This window comes from Drosophila obscura, unplaced genomic scaffold (assembly GCF_018151105.1).
Source record: "Drosophila obscura isolate BZ-5 IFL unplaced genomic scaffold, ASM1815110v1 contig_29, whole genome shotgun sequence".
In the NCBI taxonomy this organism is placed as follows: Eukaryota; Metazoa; Arthropoda; class Insecta; order Diptera; family Drosophilidae; genus Drosophila; species Drosophila obscura.
The window spans coordinates 194,153-212,279 of NW_024542816.1; the positions used below are offsets into that span (position 1 = coordinate 194,153).

The 18,127-nt window shown below is 52.3% G+C and overlaps 3 protein-coding genes across 3 annotated transcripts; 2 read left to right on the top strand and 1 right to left on the bottom strand.

The window, feature by feature from the left end:
- Positions 1-555: 555 nt before the first annotated feature.
- On the bottom strand, positions 556-4,897 carry LOC111075829 (pyruvate dehydrogenase phosphatase regulatory subunit, mitochondrial). Its single transcript, XM_022369322.2, has 6 exons — positions 3,020-4,897; positions 2,641-2,938; positions 2,340-2,553; positions 2,122-2,275; positions 1,935-2,050; positions 556-1,861 (listed from the first exon to the last, which is right to left on the bottom strand). The coding sequence occupies exons 1-6, from the start codon at positions 4,578-4,580 to the stop codon at positions 1,391-1,393; spliced, it is 2,814 nt and encodes a 937-aa protein (XP_022225014.2). The 5' UTR covers positions 4,581-4,897; the 3' UTR covers positions 556-1,390.
- Positions 4,898-5,061: 164 nt separating this feature from the next.
- LOC111075819 (mitochondrial potassium channel ATP-binding subunit) lies at positions 5,062-7,993 on the top strand. The gene is made up of 5 exons (XM_022369309.2): positions 5,062-5,260; positions 5,415-5,802; positions 5,874-6,890; positions 6,966-7,571; positions 7,633-7,993. The coding sequence occupies exons 1-5, from the start codon at positions 5,214-5,216 to the stop codon at positions 7,834-7,836; spliced, it is 2,262 nt and encodes a 753-aa protein (XP_022225001.2). The 5' UTR covers positions 5,062-5,213; the 3' UTR covers positions 7,837-7,993.
- A 469-nt stretch (positions 7,994-8,462) lies between these two features.
- On the top strand, positions 8,463-13,932 carry LOC111075824 (LIM domain kinase 1). The gene is given in 6 exon segments (XM_022369316.2): positions 8,463-8,687; positions 9,390-10,052; positions 10,406-11,237; positions 11,239-11,712; positions 11,781-13,428; positions 13,491-13,932. Coding segments are annotated over 5 exon segments (3,894 nt in total). The 5' UTR covers positions 8,463-8,687; positions 9,390-9,435; the 3' UTR covers positions 13,814-13,932.
- Positions 13,933-18,127: the final 4,195 nt, after the last annotated feature.

Consider the following 18,127-nt stretch of genomic DNA (forward strand, 5'->3'; position numbering starts at 1 on the left):
ACTAAATATGATCATACAACTCCAGAGAAAAATGGTAAAAAAAGCCCCCCCCACATTTAAGTCATATTTAAATGAAACATTTAGCTTTTAAATAATCAAATTAAATATATTTCGAATCAATTTTTAAATGTGAGTGTAAATTTTAAAGTTTTTGTAGTGTTTTTTGTTTGTTTCAATGTCAAATATATCCTGATTGAAATGAGGCTTACAGTGGGACATCTACGGGGCATATGTAAGTTGTTTGGAAGCTACGACTAAAGGTGCTGCGGAACACCTACAGGGCACATTTGATTGCTTTATTTATTGATTTATTTATTTATTTATTTAGCATAAAGCCAGTGGGAGAGATACTTACACCGCCGCTACGACAATATCCTGTTATCCCCTCACTGCACATTTATTCAGCAGCAGAGTTAATGTACAATGACCCTACCATCAGCCATTCACAGCTTTTAAGTGTGCCTTTTCCAGGCAAAATGGCAGAACCTAGACCGAGTGGCGCTGCCGCATTACGCGCGATGCCTTCACACCGTTTAACAATGGCACGCACACTTATATGTATGTATAAACTGTTCATTTATTAATGCATACGTATAATAACAAATATATTCAATATGATATCTGTACACCAGCATTAATGTACACCACACGAAAAATAGAAACTGTCGAACGTTGTGTTAGTAAAAACCTTAAAGAATAGTTGCTCAGATCGTCACCCCCAGACGTTCCACCCGTTCCCTCTGGTGTTATTTATTATTAATAATTAATTTTCTTTCTTTTTGGTATTTCTACTAGAAGCATTTTTTGGCTTAAACTTGCCCAAGTGCCAGCATCCAGCATTAACAATTGAAGCAGAGCTGGTAGATGGTAGATGGTAGAAAGATTGCTTTGTGCCTGTTTTAACAATGTGCAACAACACTCCAAAATCACCGAAATATCATCCAATATATGTGCATATATGTACATGCCGTATGGCTATAGCTACAACATATATATATATGGGCTATGCTCGTAGGGGTTATTGTATCTGGATTAATTGACGCACGTTCACACACGCAGGAAAACAAAACAGAAATCATACTTAAACAGAAAGAGAGGCGCATATCAGATCGGATCATATCAGATCAGCTGTGGGAAGGGCGGTGGGGCGGTAGGGAGATTCAATGATTGAGCAAACAAGTATTATTATTGTTGTCTCCCAATCCGACATATTGGCAGGCCCTCCCTCTGCCCGTCTCCTTTTATATCATTCACTACGTCAAAATAATATCGCTTGGCTTTTGAGACTCTCGAGTTAATCTAGAAACGAACGAACGAACGACCGATGCCCGATGCCCGATGCCCGAGCATATGGCTATCGGGGATGAGGACTTTGTCCTGGACTATCCGCTCAGGGGCCGCCGCCGCCCCTTGTCACCGTTGTCAGATTGGAGCCGAAGGACAAGAGATCCGCCTGATCGGGCTTGTCGCGCGTCGCATGGTAGGCCTCGCGCTCGCGATCCGGGAACTTGGTGGGCAGATTGGGCGAGTGCAGATTCACCTTGGCCTCGAACCGGACGCCGGCCACCTCCACCTCATAGTGGCCGGAGAGGATGTAGTCATTGGTCACGGCCAGCTCGCGGCCCTGCTCATCGAAGTTGCGCACAAAGCCGAGACAGACCTGCTTCTCGAACGTGTAGCCGTAGCCGGTGGTGGTGGTCATGCCCACGTAGACGCCGTCCCGGTAGATGGGCTCGCCGCCCCAGCACCACATGTCCACCTCGTGGTCGTGATCGTTCAGCAGCAGCTGCACATACATGCGCTTGACGCCCTCCTCCCGTTGCTTCAGCAGGGCATCCCGTCCAATAAAGTCCACGGGTTTCTGCAGGAGGAAGAACACAAGAGCACAAGGAATATGGCGAGTACTTTGCAGCCCCCGTGCGCCCCATTCTCACATTGAACTTGACTCGCCAGCTGCGCCCACACTCCAGGGGCGTGGTGAAGGTGTCCAAGTCCTGGCCCCAAAACGCGTAAAACTTCTCAATGCGCAGCGCCCGTGTGGCATAGTAGCCTGCAAGGTGGCAAGATGGCAAGGATGCATAACGATGGCAGAGGACGGGTTCGATTCGACTGATCACTCACCCGCGTGCTTCATGTTGAACTTGTGACCAGCCTGATAGAGCCGCGAGTAGACGTGCAGCGCGTACTCGTTGGGTATGTACAGGACGTAGCCCAGCTCGCCCGTGTGGGTGATGTTCAGCACGCGTATGCCGTCGGCCAGGCCCACGTCGAGTTCCTGCAATGAGATGCGAATAGGAGGAATTGCCGATCAGTGCAGCACCTCCCCAGCCAGAACTCACCTTGTAGGTGAAGAAGGGAAAGTTCTTGGGCGTGAGATCCGTGTCGGTGAGCTCGGAGAGCAGGATGCGCGAATAGGGGCCCAGGATGCAGATGGCCGTGTACATGGAGGTGACGTCCGCCACATTCACCTTGGCCCTCAGGTGATCCGGCATGTGCTTGCGTATCCAGCACATGGATCGCGTCTGCTGTATGGTGGGGGCAATCATCATGTAGCTAAGACGGAACACGGATTCGATATGGATATGGATATGGATTAGTATGAGGCGGAGCATGGCGAAGAGAGTGCACTCCATAGCTTACTGTCGCTCCGACAGCCTGGCCAGCGAGCAGTCGTTCTCGTAGCCGCCGTTGTGGTTCTGCATGCCCGTGTGTATGATGGAGCCCACGGCCACGTCCACGTCGTTCGAGCAGAGATACTGCAGCAGCTCGACCACCTCGTTGCCCTTCGACCAGAAGTCGTACTTGGTGAACGAGCTGTAGTCGGCGATGCCGACACGCTCGCGGCAGGCGCGATATTCGGAGGCCACGTGGTCGAACCAGGGCGGCTTGCCAAAGGTTCGTGTCTGGGCAATGCGGAACCGTGGCAGACCAAACTCATCTATGAAGGGGGAGGATTAAACAGATTACACAGATTACAGCGAGAACTATGTACCCCCTACTCATAGTGCCTGCCACCCACCTTTCTTGTCCTGCTGGTCGAAATAGTTGGCCCGCTCGTAGCCCATGGACTGGCCAAAGACGGCGCCGGCCTCCTTCAGCTGCGGATAGATGGGCGACATGCGCAGGTTGCGTCCCGTCTGGAACTCCTCGAAGGGGTAGTTGATCTCAAAGTGCTTGCCGGGCGCCTCCTTGCAGCGGTCGCGCAGGAACTTGCGGTTGTTGTGCAGCCCCAGGAAGCGGCTGATGTCGAGGATGTGCAGATCGAGGAACGTGGAGCCCTTGGTGATGAGATCGGTGAGGACGCGGCCGATGCCGCCGGACGCGGACACGCCCATTGTCTTGTTGCCGGCGGCCACATAGTAGTTCTGGATCTCCGGCGCCTCGCCCAGTATCCACTTGCAGTCGGGCGAGAAGACCTGCAGCGAATTGGTCAGCCTGTCGAGCTTGGCCTGCCGGAACGAGGGCACGCGCACCAGCAGGGCGTCCAGCAGCTCGTGGAAGTGGTCCCAGTCCGGCGGGAACTGGCGTGCCGTCTGCGACAGGGGGATTATCCCGTCCTCGTACACCATCTTCGCCTCGCGCTCGAAGCCGCCGGCCAGGATGTGGCCCTCGCACTCCCGGAAGAAGATGCGCCCGTCGAAGTCGCGCACAAACGGCGTGTTCGGATCGAGGCCCTCTATGGGCTGCGTGTGCAGATAGTGGTGCTCCACCGCCTTCAGGGGCACCTTCACCACCGGCTTGGACAGCGTGCCCACCTCGCGGGCCCAGAATCCGGTGCAGTTCACGAAGTACTCGCAGTCGACGTCCCCGGCCGTCGTCTCCACCCGCTTCACCTTGCCGTGCTCGCTGTGGATCTTCTTGATGGCGCAGTGCTCGACGATTTGGACGCCCAGGCGGCGGGCCTCGTCCACGTAGGCGTGGCACACCAGATGGGGATCGCAGACGCCGTCCTCGGGTATCCAAAGGCCGCCCTGGATGCCGTCCAGCGAGAGCAGCGGGCAGTGCTGCTGGCACTGCTCGGGCGACAGGATCTCGCAGTTCATGCCCCAGGCCACGGCCTGCGACTTCATGCGGTTGAACGAGGTCATCCGGTCAAAGTTGCGGGCCAGGTTGAGGCTGCCCACCTGCCGCCAACCGGTGGGCAGGCCGCGCTCCGTCAACCGCTTGATCAGATCGATGGAGTACTCGGCCAGCTTCAGCTCCGTGTAGCTCGGCTCGAAGCGTCCCGCCAGGCCGCAGGCGCTCCACGGCAGCTCTCCGCCCACGCGGTCCTGTTCGATGAGCAGCGTCTCGCCGCCCCAGCCCTGCAGGCCCAGGTGGTAGGCCACCGAGGCGCCCGTGATGCCGCCGCCGCAGATGACGACGCGCGCCCGTCCGGGCAGCTGGCCAGCCAGCTGCTCGCTCGCATCGGGCGACTGCTGGGGCTGGAACTTGCGCTTACGCAAGACTTGCTCATCGGCAGGATCCGTGTGCCCGGCGGCTACACTCAGTGAGCGCGTGGCCCTGCCACTGTGGCCACTCCACACATGTCCTCCGGCTGGGATCGAGCGGCCCAGTCCTCCGATCACCACCCTATACATGGCTCTCGCTCTCCGCGTCCGGTTTCGGGTTCGGGTCCGGGCACTTCCCACACACGCCGAGCGCAGGTGTCACAAGACCCCGAAATATCACTACGCACTCGGACTCGGGCAGGGATTGATGGACAGGAGATGGGGAATGCACCTGGGCATGTAACGGGATACGTTGATTGTCTGCTGGCTGATCTAGAGGGACACTAGTGCTGGGGGCAGGTGCAAAATCTCTAACGACTGCTGAAAGTGTGCAATTTAATTAAAAGACGATTGCGCTACAATACCAGGGCAGGGTGGCCATCGGTATTATCTTATCACCGCAGCCCTGGCACTTTGTTTACGTTTTTCTATCAAATCAGCTGACCGCGAACTTATCCCGTCTGACCCTCAGAAATATACCTTCTCATGTTCAAAATATACCGTAAATATACCGTTTTGCAAGTGCTGCAAAATGAAAAATTTGAGAGGTTGCCAGACTCGCAGATGGTAGGGCTGGAAAACATTTGCATCGAAAAGTTTTATAATTTAAAAAATAATAGCCCATCGATGGTTTTGCAGCCCTATTTCAAGGTACAAATCGCTGCACAGGTGGTATTTTGTTTGTTGCATCTATAAGTGAAGCGAGACGAACCGAGGCCCCAGATGCTGCGCTTACTCGTGTCCAACTGCAGCCGCAGTGATCCGCTCAGGTAAATGGCATCGCTGGCTGGCCAGACAGCCCCCCCGTCATGGCCATGGCCAGCCATGGCACGGCGCCTGTCCAAAGGTTGACTCGTGCGTGCTCGAGCCCCCCTTATGTCATCATAATCAGTTTGATTTATCGCTGTCATTGATTGTTTACAGTCGATGCCACCTGCTGCCCCACCTTCCACTGCCACTAACACTGCCCCGGCGGGAGCTGAGCAGCCGCCTTCAGAATGCCACACGCCTCCTGCGACAGCATGTCAAAAAGGATGTGCGGCCAACGCCTCCGCCTCCTCCGACCACAACGAACGCCAGCCGCCTGCTACAGACCACACGCGCCCTGCTCTGGGGCGGTGGCAGTCTCACCCTGGGCCTGGGCGCACGCAGCTGGTGGGCAGGACGGACGTCCGTACACTGCGAGGGCAGCCGCCTGTCGGGCATGCAGCACAGCCTGGCGGAGGATGAGGCGGAGGATCACAAGTTTGACTGGAAGCGCCTCTGGTCGTACCTGGAGCCACATCTATGGGAGCTGATAGGGGCCATAGTCGTGAGTGTTAGAGCTTATAGGGCTCCCGTTGCCAATTTCAGTCTATATTCCCATGTCCAACCCACGTCCAGGCAGCCCTCATAGTGGCCTTCATCAACATACGAATACCGAACATCCTGGGGGATCTGGTGAACACGCTGGCCCGCTACGGCAACACCTATGTGATGGACCCCATCCACAATTCGTTTGTGAGGGACGTGAGCAAGCCGGCCACCAATTTGCTCAGCCTGTACATGCTGCAGTCGGGGTTCACGTTCGTGTACATTTATCTGCTGAGCCGCGTGGGCGAGCAGGTGGCGGCCAGGATGCGCCAGGATCTGTTCAAGCAGATCGTGCTGCAGGACATTTCCTTTTTCGACGAGAACCGCACCGGGGAGCTGGTCAATCGGCTCACCGCCGACGTGCAGGACTTCAAGACCTCCTTCAAGCAGTTCGTGGCCCAGGGACTCCGCAGCTCAGCCCAGCTGATCGGCGGCAGCATCTCCCTGTTCCTCATCTCTCCCCACATGGCCGCCATCGCGCTGGCCAGCGTGCCCTGCGTGGTCACATTCATGTCCTATCTGGGCCGCAAACTGCGCTCCCTCAGCAAGAGCTCCCAGGCCCAGGCGGAGCGGGCAACAGGTGTCTGCGAGGAGGCCCTCTCCAACATCCGGACGGTCCGCTCGAGTGCCTGCGAGTACAGCGAGATGCAGCTCTTCGAGTCGGAGACGAACGAGGCCGCCCGCCTCGCCCAGGAGCTGGGCTACGGCATTGCCGTCTTCCAGGGGCTCACCAACTTCTTCCTGAACACCCTCGTGCTGTCCACCCTGTTCATGGGCGGCCACCTGATGTCAACCGAGAGCCTCACGCCCGGTGCCCTGATGGCCTTCCTCGTCGCCTCGCAGGGCGTGCAGCGGTCGCTCTCGCAGGGATCCATCCTCCTGGGCACCATGATCCGCGGCATGACCGCCGGCAGTCGGGTGTTCGAGTTCCTCTCGCTGGAGCCGGAGGTGGACCTGCTGCGTGGCTATGTCATACCCCAGGAGCGGCTCCATGGAGAGATACGGTTCGAGAACGTGTCCTTCTCCTACCCCATGAGGCCGGACCATGTGAGTATCCGTCGGTCCCTATCCATGGCCAAATGAACGGCCCCCAAATAAACCCCGTTCTGTGGCTCGCTTCAGGTTGTGCTCAAGGACTTCACATTGACGCTGCGACCCGGCCAGACGGTGGCCCTGGTGGGGGCGAGTGGCTCGGGCAAGTCCACGATAGCCGCCCTAGTGGAGCGCTTCTACGAGCCCACCTCGGGCAACATCAAGCTGGACGGGTACAAGCTGTCGGACATATCGCCCTACTGGCTGCGGGCCAACGTTCTGGGCTTCATAGAGCAGCAGCCCATACTGTTTGGCACCTCGATCCTCGAGAATATCCGCTACGGGAAGCCGGATGCCGGCGAGAAGGACGTCTTCGAGGCGTCCAAGCTGTCGCAGTCGCATGAGTTTGTGACGGCTCTGCCGGACGGATACAGCACGCATGTGGGCGAGCGCGGCACCCAGCTCAGCGGTGGACAGCGGCAGCGGATCGCCATTGCCCGGGCCCTGCTCAAGAATCCGCGCGTCCTTATACTGGACGAGGCGACGAGCGCCCTGGACGCCACCAGCGAGGCGGAGGTGCAGAAGGCCCTCGACACGGTCGTGCAGAACCGCACGACCCTAGTGATAGCCCACCGTCTGTCCACCATCAGGAATGCGGATCTAATTGTGGTCCTCGACCAGGGACACATTGTAGAGGTGAGTAATCGGACGCCCCCCACCCCCATCGCTGAATACTCATGCTAACCTCCCCTCTCAGTCCGGCAGGCACGGCGAGCTGATGGCCAAGCGGGGCCTCTACTACGCCCTGGTGCGCCAGCAGGAGCGACGCGACATCCAGGAGCAGCAGGAACACGCCGTGGAGGCGGTCGCAGCCACGACGCAGACGGCGGCATCCGTACCCGTACCCGCACCCTCTGCGGAGGAGGAGCAGGAGGGAAGGCCGAGCACGGCCCAAGGCTGAACTGAACGACATGAAAATGATTCCCCGTATATTTAATTTATGAAATTGTTAATTTTTTCATTTATTTTCTATTTTTTTTTAATTCCAATTGACCAACAATAGCCCCTGGCACGAGACGCTTACGATAAGTTTACAATAAATAAAACGCTGAAGACAGTATTGTTTTTGTTACAAAAAAGAAACCAGTATTTTCATATATGTATCTATTTAATTTTAATTAAGGTTTAATTAATCCTGGAAATATTTCAAAAAATTCCTTTAAATGATAACAGAAAACGGTTAACAGAGCAGAGTTAACAGAACATCACTGATATGTGACTGACGTCACATTTCGTAAACACTTATGACCTTTGTTGTTTGAACCTTAGCATGTAAACAATACAATAAAACAGACTCCTTAAAAATAAGCAATCTTTTCAAAAATTGATTCATGACTTCGATAAAATTATTTGTTTAGGGCTGAGAGAGCTAACTAGCTAGTAATATTAAATCGAATATCAAAATCGAGGAATTCGACACGCATCTTGTCGTGTCCGTCAGTATATTTACGTTACATTGTGATCATGTGATGGTATATTTAGGTATATTTCTGAGGGTCAGGCGGTATATTTGTTCGATAAGTCCGCGGTCACACTGGTCACTAGTTTCATTTTTGGTTTGTTTTTTTGTTTTTCTTGTTTGTGTCGATTATTTAAAATTATAGCCCAAGCCCCCACACACCCTCCACCTTCCGTGGCACTAGTCCTAAGATGTTAGCTGGACTGCAGGATTCAAAGCAACTAAACGGAGAATATCAACAAATGTGGAAATGCGTTAAATCCACAGCAGTACCGATACATACAAACAATTATGTAAGTGTGTGTGCGTGTGTGTGTGTGACTATGTATATTATTAATAACAATAGACGCTCATGCGGGCAAAAAGTTGTTTAAAACAACAACAACAACAAAACGAGAAGATGAAGCATTAGGATTCCCGTTCCCCCACACACATTTTTGAACTTGTGTGCATCAGCCATGCACGTGTATGTGTGCGTGAATAACTTGGCACAGTGGTATGCATGGATTTTCCAATTGGACTGCAAACAAAACAAAAAACAAACACAGGAATTCTAGCAAGTGATTCTCTTTTATTAATTAATGAAGTGTAACCAAAATACATATGTGATGATGTGATGGTTGGTTCCTGTAGGCTGTTCTCATACGGATTACATTACGCATTGAGTAACTACCTGTGGCTACCGATAGATATGTACAAATGTGACGAAACGTATACCATTTCCAGTGTGTCAACCACTGTGCATTGCCTTTGCTTTTGTTTTGTGTTTGGCGGCGCATTCGTCATTTGCCTTGGCTGGGGACGGGACGGGACGACACACAACAACTACAGTTACCTTGCGCGGCACCACAGCTCTGCTCAGCTCAGCTGTAAGGTGTTGTGCCATTTTGAATGCATATGAAAGTCATTCCCCGCACACGCATACCAGAATTATTTTCTCTCGCTCTCACTCTCACTCTCTCTCTCCCTCTGTATTCTGTCTCTTTCTACTGCAGTGTTAACGTAATCGGGAGCAAACAGATACATAACATTCCACATTCCATGCATCAGCAGCAGCACCAGCGCCATCGAGGGGGCAATGGTGCATCGGCCCGCGAAGCAGGCGCACGGGGAGCAGGATCAGGAGCAGCAATGTCACAGTGCGGCAACTGTCACGACCAGCTGCTGCCCCACCAGGAGGAGCCGGTTGTGATGGCCCTCGGGCAGCAGTGGCACTGCGACTGCTTCCGCTGCTCCGTGTGCGACAGCCACCTCCACAACTGGTACTTTGAGCGCGAGGGCCTGCTCTACTGTCGCGAGGACTACTATACGCGGTTCGGCGATGCCTGCCAGCAGTGCACGGCGGTGATTACGGGACCCGTGATGGTCGCCGGCGAGCACAAATTCCACCCGGAGTGCTTCTGCTGCACGGCCTGCGGATCCTTCATCGGCGAGGGCGAGTCCTATGCGCTGGTGGAGCGATCGAAGCTCTACTGCGGCCACTGTTACGGGAAGAGATCGTGCCAGCCGATGCCGGCGGATGCCAAGGCACGAATAACGACAGCCGGCAAGCCGATGCATTCCATACGCCTCGTCGAGATACCCAAGGATGCCACGACCGGACTCCGCGTGGATGGGGTCTCCCTGGACGATGGCTGTCCCTCCGTTCGGATAACAGAGTAAGCTTATTATCCCTTGATCTCTCTCTCTCCCATCCCCTCTCCATTGATCCCCTCGCTGCCTTTAATAACCGTTGCTCGGGCGCCGCTCCTCTGTCTCATCATACCATCTCCTGTCTCTTTCTAACTCGCATCTGCCCATCTCTTTCTAACACATGCTTGCATATGCCGAAAAAAAGTTTAATTTGTAATTTTTACGGCCGATTGGGCGCGCACGCCTTCGCGTGGCTGAGCGCCGTGGCGGATCATTGCTGCGGTGCAATCTATAGGTAATCTGTAGGCCGATCCTCATCCCCCCCCTGTCTGAGCAACCCCCTCTAATCCCCACCTCTGTGTGTTCGCTTTGTGCACAGGATCGATGTGAATCTGACGAATCTGCATATCGGGGACCGCATCCTGGAGGTGAATGGAACGCCGGTGAACGACTCTTCGGTGGAGCAGATCGACAAGCTGATACGCAGCAACGAGAAGATGCTGCAGCTCACGGTGGAGCACGATCCGGTGCAGGTGTGCCGCTCCTGCAGCCAGGCGGACATACAGAGAGCCTGCTCCGCCTCCACACTGGTCCTGCCGCTCAGCACATCGGCTTCCAGCGTGGAGGTGGGCGGGCGAGAGCGGGAGCGTCTCTACAAATCATCTGGTACTGGGGCCGAACAGAGTGCCAAGGCGAGGAAACTGCGACAGGCCACGAATGCCACATCCTCCACAACGACAATGACAACGACACCAGCAGCAGCAGCAGCAGCAGAAGCATCAGCAGTGACAGCCGAGGCAGCGGCCGGGGCCGGGGCAGGAATCCACACAACAGCACACATGACACAGTTCAAGGATAAGGAGCGCTGCTCGAGCATGTCCAAGCTACTGGATGACCAGCACACCGCCCAGCAGCACTCGGCCCATCCGCAGCTGTACGATCTGTCGCGGACGCAAAGCTGCCGCGTCGTGCAGAAGCCGCAGCGCATTTTCCGCGCCTCGGATCTGGTGATTGGCGAAAAGCTGGGCGAGGGCTTCTTCGGGAAGGTGTTCAAGGTGACGCATCGGCTCAGCGGCGAGGTGATGGTGCTCAAGGAGCTGCACCGCGCCGACGAGGAGGCACAGCGCAACTTCATCAAGGAGGTGGCCGTGCTGCGGCTGCTCGACCACCAGCACGTGCTCAAGTTCATCGGAGTGCTCTACAAGGACAAGAAAGCTGCACATGGTCACCGAATACGTGGCCGGGGGCTGCCTCAAGGAGCTGCTGCACAACTCCAGCGAGTCGCTCAGCTGGCCGCAGCGCGTCTGCCTCGCACGGGACATTGCCTGCGGCATGAGTTACCTCCATTCAATGAACATCATCCACCGGGACCTCAACTCGATGAACTGCCTGGTGCGCGAGGATCGTTCTGTGATCGTGGCCGACTTTGGTCTCGCCCGGAGTGTGGATGCACCGCGTCTGCCGTACGGCGGGGCATCTGCAGCTGTAACTGGAGCTACTGTGGCAGCTACTGGAGGCAGCGACGCCATGTCGCCCAGCAGCACTCTGAGGCGAAGCAAGAGCCGACAGCGAAGGCAACGCTACACGGTGGTGGGCAATCCCTACTGGATGGCCCCGGAGATGATGAAGGGCCTCAAGTACGACGAGAAGGTCGATGTATTCTCCTTTGGCATAATGCTCTGTGAGGTAAGCCACAAGTCCCAAACTGATTCAAGCCGTTCTTCAATCTGACATGTGACACGTCTCCCTTGCAGATCATTGGACGCGTGGAAGCGGACCCCGATTTCATGCCCAGGAACTCGGACTTCAGCCTCAATCAGCAGGAGTTCCGCGAGAAGTTCTGCTCCAGTTGTCCGGAGGCCTTCGTCAAGGTGGCGTTCGTCTGCTGCGACCTCAATCCGGACATGCGGCCCAGCTTCGAGACGCTGCACGTGTGGCTGGAGCAGCTGCGCCACCATCTGACCACCGAGCGACTGCCGCCCGTCCGCCTGCTGCACGAGATCGAGAACTTCCACGAGAACTACCTCAGCTCGGAGGACGCCCTGTCGCCCACCTCCCAGCGCAGTCTGGACAATCTCGATGTGCTCGTGACCAATTCTGTTGAGGAGCCCAGGGCCCAGAGCCCAGACATCGATGCGAACGATGTGGACGATGCCCTCGAATCGCCGTCGAATCAGGAAAAGGAAAACCTGGTCATTCGTCCGCAGGAGATACCCAAGTCGCCACATCTGGGGAAGGATTTCTCGCCCAGCGGCGAGCGGCTGCGGGACAGCATGCGTGCCCGTCGCCGGCAGCGCTTCCTGGGCGCCCAGGAGGAGCGGCGCACTGTCACCCCGGAGACCCACTCGACGGAGCGGGCCCTCAAGCAAGCCCTGAAGAAGTGCCGACCCTTCGGCGAGAAGGGCTACCTCGTCGATCTGCGTCCCGGCGCGGAGCTGCAGTTGCACGACGTGCGCGACCTCAACAACTACTCGGATGTGGACTCCAGCTGCGACACGAGCCTCAATTACCACGAGGTGAATGCTCCCACTCCCACTCCCACGTTGCCCGAGCCCAAGGAGGAGGCGATCCAGGAGGCTGAAGCAGCAGTGTCCCCGCCGCGAGCCCCAGCCCCTGAGCCAGAGCACCGCATGGCCATCGATGATATGCGGACGCGCCTGTACCAGTGCCGCAGCAAGTTCGAGCACCTGGAGGAGGCGAGCCGCCGCAACTTCAGCCAATCGCAGAGCTCTATGCGCAACTTCTTCAAGACACCGCCGGTGGCCCTGAAGATGTTCCAGCGGCTGGAGCACGAGGCCGCCGCCGCCGGCCTCAATGGCAACTGTCCCCCGCCGCCGCCTCGCACCCAGCGGATCAATCAGACGCCCATCTTTGGGCGCCGCAATCCGCCGGCAGCGACACAGCAGCAGCTCCAGCAAGCTGAATCCCTCGAGAATCTGGCCACGAACACGAGCGGGCATGGCAAGCAAACACCGGCACCGGCGCCCAAGCGGAGCAAGGCCGCCACCACCAGCAGCAGCAGCCAGATCACCGGCCCCGCTGAGGTGCATGGACTCTTGGCTGCAGCTCCGTCCGGATCTCCGCTTCTCTTCTATCCAATGGCCAGTGGCAGTAGTCCGGGAACAGCAGCAACAGCAGCATCAGCAGTCCCTCCGGATTGGCTGCCCAAGAAGCACAAAATGACGCTGCCGCTGCCGCCCCAACGGTCCAGCAACCAGCGCCAGCCTTTGGGCAGCCACAAGGCAAAGCCGGCCAAAGGCCCCTTCAGTCGTTCGTATGCCCAGCCGCCACACACGCCCCCCAGCAACTGCAATGCGTCGCCCACACGGCCCCGGCCTGGATCACCCAGCAAGCATTTGGCCCAAAGGCACACGGCGGCCACGGCCCAGCGCCTGAGCAACGGTACGAGCAGATATTTAAGATTAATTGTGAATCAATCTTTAACGTTATTCCTCTCTTTGCAGTTGTTCCCGTCCATCAGCAGCAGCAGCCGCCGCATCAGCCCTCGTCGAAGACGACCCGTCTGAACATCCTCAGTCCGGAAAGGGTGCATCGTCTGGGGGCACGACTCAGCGACCAGAAACAGAAAATGCGCGAGGAGGCAGCCACGGCAACAGGCGGCGGTGGAGGAGCTGGTGGTGGAGGTGGAGCGCCCACATTGGCGGCCGTCAGCAATGGTCATGGACGGTCCGGGCTGGCCGGTGTGGCAGGTGGTGCCGCCGGGGAGAGACGCAGGAGACCACCGCCGCCACCGCCAGTGCGCAATCATTTCAACACGCGCTGCTAGCTGTTATACAGAGAGAAGGCGATGGGAAAAGTCCGGTAAGCTGTTATAAACAGCGGTTCCACTGTTATACACAGCTACAATAGCTCTAACTGTTATACGCACAAGGTAGACACACACACACACATACACATCATATAACACATTCCAACCGAATCCACAAATCGACTAGCGGTATGCGAACGATAGGAAGAAGCTGTGGACACGTATAACAGTAATGCTCCAGCTAAACCGATAACCGTTCTACCCGTGCAGTGCTCTCCGTCATGGAATGGATACGAATCATAACGAAGGTTAAGTGCCTGCGCAAAAGCGAAACAAATTCGAGTTGCAATATTTACAAATTACGCGTTATAAATCCAATTGTATAATGTAATATAGAATCGAATAGAAACCCCCCCCTCCCCATCCCAAAACCCCCCAAACAGAACAACTAATGCTAGTGCTTAAGTTACTGTAACAGGCTCCTCCGAACCGACTGTTACTAAACCGGCCTAACCCCGAACGAAAAGAAACAAACAAACAAAATTCACTCATCTACTAAGTATATTTAGTATAAACTGCTAAGCAATAGACATTTTACACGATTTAACCGAACGAGAACGAGAACGAGCAGATGAAACGTAAACTTGTGCCATGCCCAGTGATGCAATATGATGGAATCCTGGGATTGCGAGAGATATGTATACTTACTATGTTACTATATGTATTTGGCGAGGAGAGAACCCACCCAACAAAATGAAAGAAAAAAAGACATTAATTACATACATACATTTTATTAGAAAATTGTGGTTAAAATGTGTATTTTTATATATATACAATACGATAATTCCAAAAAAAATCGACTATTCATATATGATATCTACACATACACATACATATGTATATGTGTGTATGTACTTGTATTCCATGTTAGTGCTTAAATCTAATTTATTATATTTCGATCGATTCCCCATGAACAATAATTAATAGCATTTTGTATTGAGAAACAAAAGTCTAACTTGAATGTACTACAATAATAATAATACTATTATGTAAGTGCATACATACATACATATGTATATGCGAAAACGTTTGCTCAAAGAAGGCATCTTAAGATCTTAAGGCACACACACACGCACATTGCTAACTGTTATACCCAACAAACATACTTACTACTTAATTCTGTTGAAGGAATATGAAAACAGAAAACTGTTATGCTGTACTTGATATACGATATAAAATGCTTGTAATTAATATACAAATGTGGATATGTATGGGGTATAGCTTCATTTCCATATGACACTGGAGTGTGTGTGTTATACGGTATAATAACTAGATATGACAGCATAATGATCGTGTGCTTCAACTGACACATGATTGTTATACAGTATAACAGTTGCATCACAGACTAAACACAATGCTTTCTAACGTTCAAATTGCCATATAACACTAAGTGTGTGAAATGCAACTGTTATGCAGGTGTTATACAGTATACCAGTTTCTGCACAAATCCACACACTCGCGCCTCTCAATGTTTGACTAAAATCTTTAACTAGTATTTAATGAAAATAAAAAAGAATATTTGTGGATATTTTTATACATGTAAATACATATGTACATATAAACGCAGTTGATAATTATTATATTTAATTCTGGAAGAAAATCCAACGCCCCCAAACCCCCACAACCTACCAGCATTCCCTCCTTATTGGAATTAATTTTTTTTTCTGTTATTAAAAAAAGGGAAAATTGAAAACTTAATAAAAAAAAAAATTCAGAAACACACTTTATAATCGTTGAATAATTTATCCATTGCGTGGGTGCTCTGCTAAACAGATGCTCAGTAAGCACTGTGGCAGCATAGACGAAGGCCGCCTCGACAAAGACATACCCTGTACTTATACAGTGTGAGAGGTGAGAGGAGAGAAAGTATCATAAATTTCGATGTTCTGCGTTCTGTTTAAAATTAGAATAAACCTTTGCAAAGGGTAAAAAAAGAAGTTACTTATCCTACAGGACCACCTCCTCCGCATCCCCTCACAGCCACAAATGCACCGTTACGAGGTCGTTACGTGTCGTGTGTATCTGGCGGCGTTACGCATTGCACTTTTCCAGGAAGCGCTTCCTGACACGCACACACACCTACGCAAATGCACTGGCGTACGTACATATTAATGTACATACATACATACACAAATATGTATGCACATATTTATGTGCGTGGAGTGGGGTATATTTACATATGTATGTATGTACATACCACACAGCACGACAGGTTGTATCCATCGTGGAATTTGTCCCAGACCATGGTTTAAATGGATCGATAAAGGCCAACAGCCCAGGACAATGCATACACACCCACACACAAGCAACGAGAGAGACAGAGAGAGAGAGAGAGAGGGATGCCTGCCTACGTTGTACAATGGAAATCAATGCAGTTCGTAAACATGCGCAATGGATTTTCACATTTTCACTTCACTTCCTTTTTCCTGAATCCGTCGTCCCCATATAAATACTATGTACATATGTATGTATGTATGTTTGCACAGTATAGTGCGCGGCGCAGCTTAATTCTGATAAATCAGCTGTTCGCTGCTCGTGAGAGAGAGAGAGAGAAGAAAGCCCACAGCGCATGCAATGACATATTCAAGGTCTACATTCGTGTATCGATACCCAAAGAGTGTCGTGTCCCTTCAACATCCAACCCCCACCCACCCATGCTCTTCGTGCATGCATGTACGTATACATACACAGAATATGAAAGCACACAAACATATGTACATACAAATGTACACTTTGCCTGTATCCCATGACACGAACACGAACACAACACACAACACCCACCCCCAATAGTCGTCACCATAGTTGGCAGCCCTGCTCTCTGTATACCCAGTACGGTATGGACTAAATGGGGCATACTACCACCCCCGAAAGTTTATACTTTCTTGATCACCATTCATAATGGCAAAGTTTTAATTGGCGGCTACATCCTGTGGCATCGACAATTTTGAAGATAAACCTCAGTCTCCGTGCCATTGACATTTGACATATGTATACATATGTATGAATACAGAAACAAAGTAATGGGTATCTATATTATCGAGGAAAACGTTCGGACTGGTTTTTTTTTTGCTTATGACGTGCTCGCACGTACGCAACTGTTTATCCAACCCCCGCCAGTCAGCCCAATATATACTACGTACATAAGTATTATACATATATGTATGCATATTCCACATCTAGGACCAGGAAAAGCGAGTGTGACGTCAAGGGGGTAGCCGTTTTCAACGACAAATTTAAAAACGCCAAAATGCTGCCAGACCGAATTGCGCTGCAGAATGGCAGCGCTGCCAGTCCAATGTAAATGTTGCGTCCGCATGCTGCTAGAACAGCAGCAACTTTCAAGCAGACGTTGGCAACATATATCCGTGAAAAACAGGGTAAAGTACATACTTCAATTATCAAAAAAACTCACCGACTTTCAAGCACTGGCCAACATAGCTTTATCGAAAATTTATTTATATTTACTGCGCAACATAATCTTCGCAGCATTTATTAGCAGCCTTTAAATTTTTTACCTTGTCTACAGCATGTTTTCCGTCCACATTTAGGTCCCCAGCAACATTTCGAGTCTGGGCCATGTCCCCGCCCCCGCCCCCCCCCCCCCCCCCCCCCCCCCCCCCCCCCCCGCGGTGTTTTTCTGAGTACTGGCTTTAATATTTTAAGAGTTTGTATAAATTTATTATGCTCTGGGCAAGTTAAAGAGCCCCACCTGTTCACCTTAAATTCCTAATTGTAAATTTTCAGAACAAATAAATTTTTCCTGCTGTCCATACCTTATATTTTCCGAGTCTTGTTGCCGAGCAACATTTTTAAGCACCAGCAACATTTGAAGGCGGGCGTATTTGAAAGAAACGGCCTTGCCGCCCCCCGAAACTGTGAACATGATGAAACATGTTTCGGATGTCGCCCAACTCTCGTGAACATGAATGAACGTGCCGCGGACAAGGAAAAAACAGAAAAATAGTGTCGAATGAATTCGGAAAAGTCCGTTGAAAAATCCTACAAAAATTTTCAAATTGAAATATTTGCAAAACAAAAATCACCTACAAACATATAATCAAAAAAAAAAGACACATATACATACATTCGGTATATACCTACCGCGAACAACGACAGCGCAACAACAGAAAATAGCGACCGTCGTGCCGATTACTCTGCCGTGTATCTCGTGCTCGCTGTTATTTGCAATTGTTTTTTTTTTCGAAATAAATACTGAATAAAATAATTAAGAAGTGCGTCGAGTTGAGTACGTTCTCCGGAATTTGGTTCGAT

Excerpts from the sequence above, each read along its gene's own strand:
- LOC111075829 (XM_022369322.2), bottom strand. The coding sequence starts at position 4,580 with ATGTATAGGGTGGTGATCGGAGGACTGGGCCGCTCGATCCCAGCCGGA. Across the intron at positions 2,276-2,339 it reads TTCCCTTCTTCACCTACAAG|GAACTCGACGTGGGCCTGGC; the intron begins GTGAGTTCTGGC and ends ATCTCATTGCAG. Across the intron at positions 1,862-1,934 it reads GCTGGCGAGTCAAGTTCAAT|AAACCCGTGGACTTTATTGG; the intron begins GTGAGAATGGGG and ends TTCCTCCTGCAG.
- LOC111075819 (XM_022369309.2), top strand. The coding sequence starts at position 5,214 with ATGCTGCGCTTACTCGTGTCCAACTGCAGCCGCAGTGATCCGCTCAG. Across the intron at positions 5,803-5,873 it reads AGCTGATAGGGGCCATAGTC|GCAGCCCTCATAGTGGCCTT; the intron begins GTGAGTGTTAGA and ends ACCCACGTCCAG. Across the intron at positions 7,572-7,632 it reads ACCAGGGACACATTGTAGAG|TCCGGCAGGCACGGCGAGCT; the intron begins GTGAGTAATCGG and ends CTCCCCTCTCAG.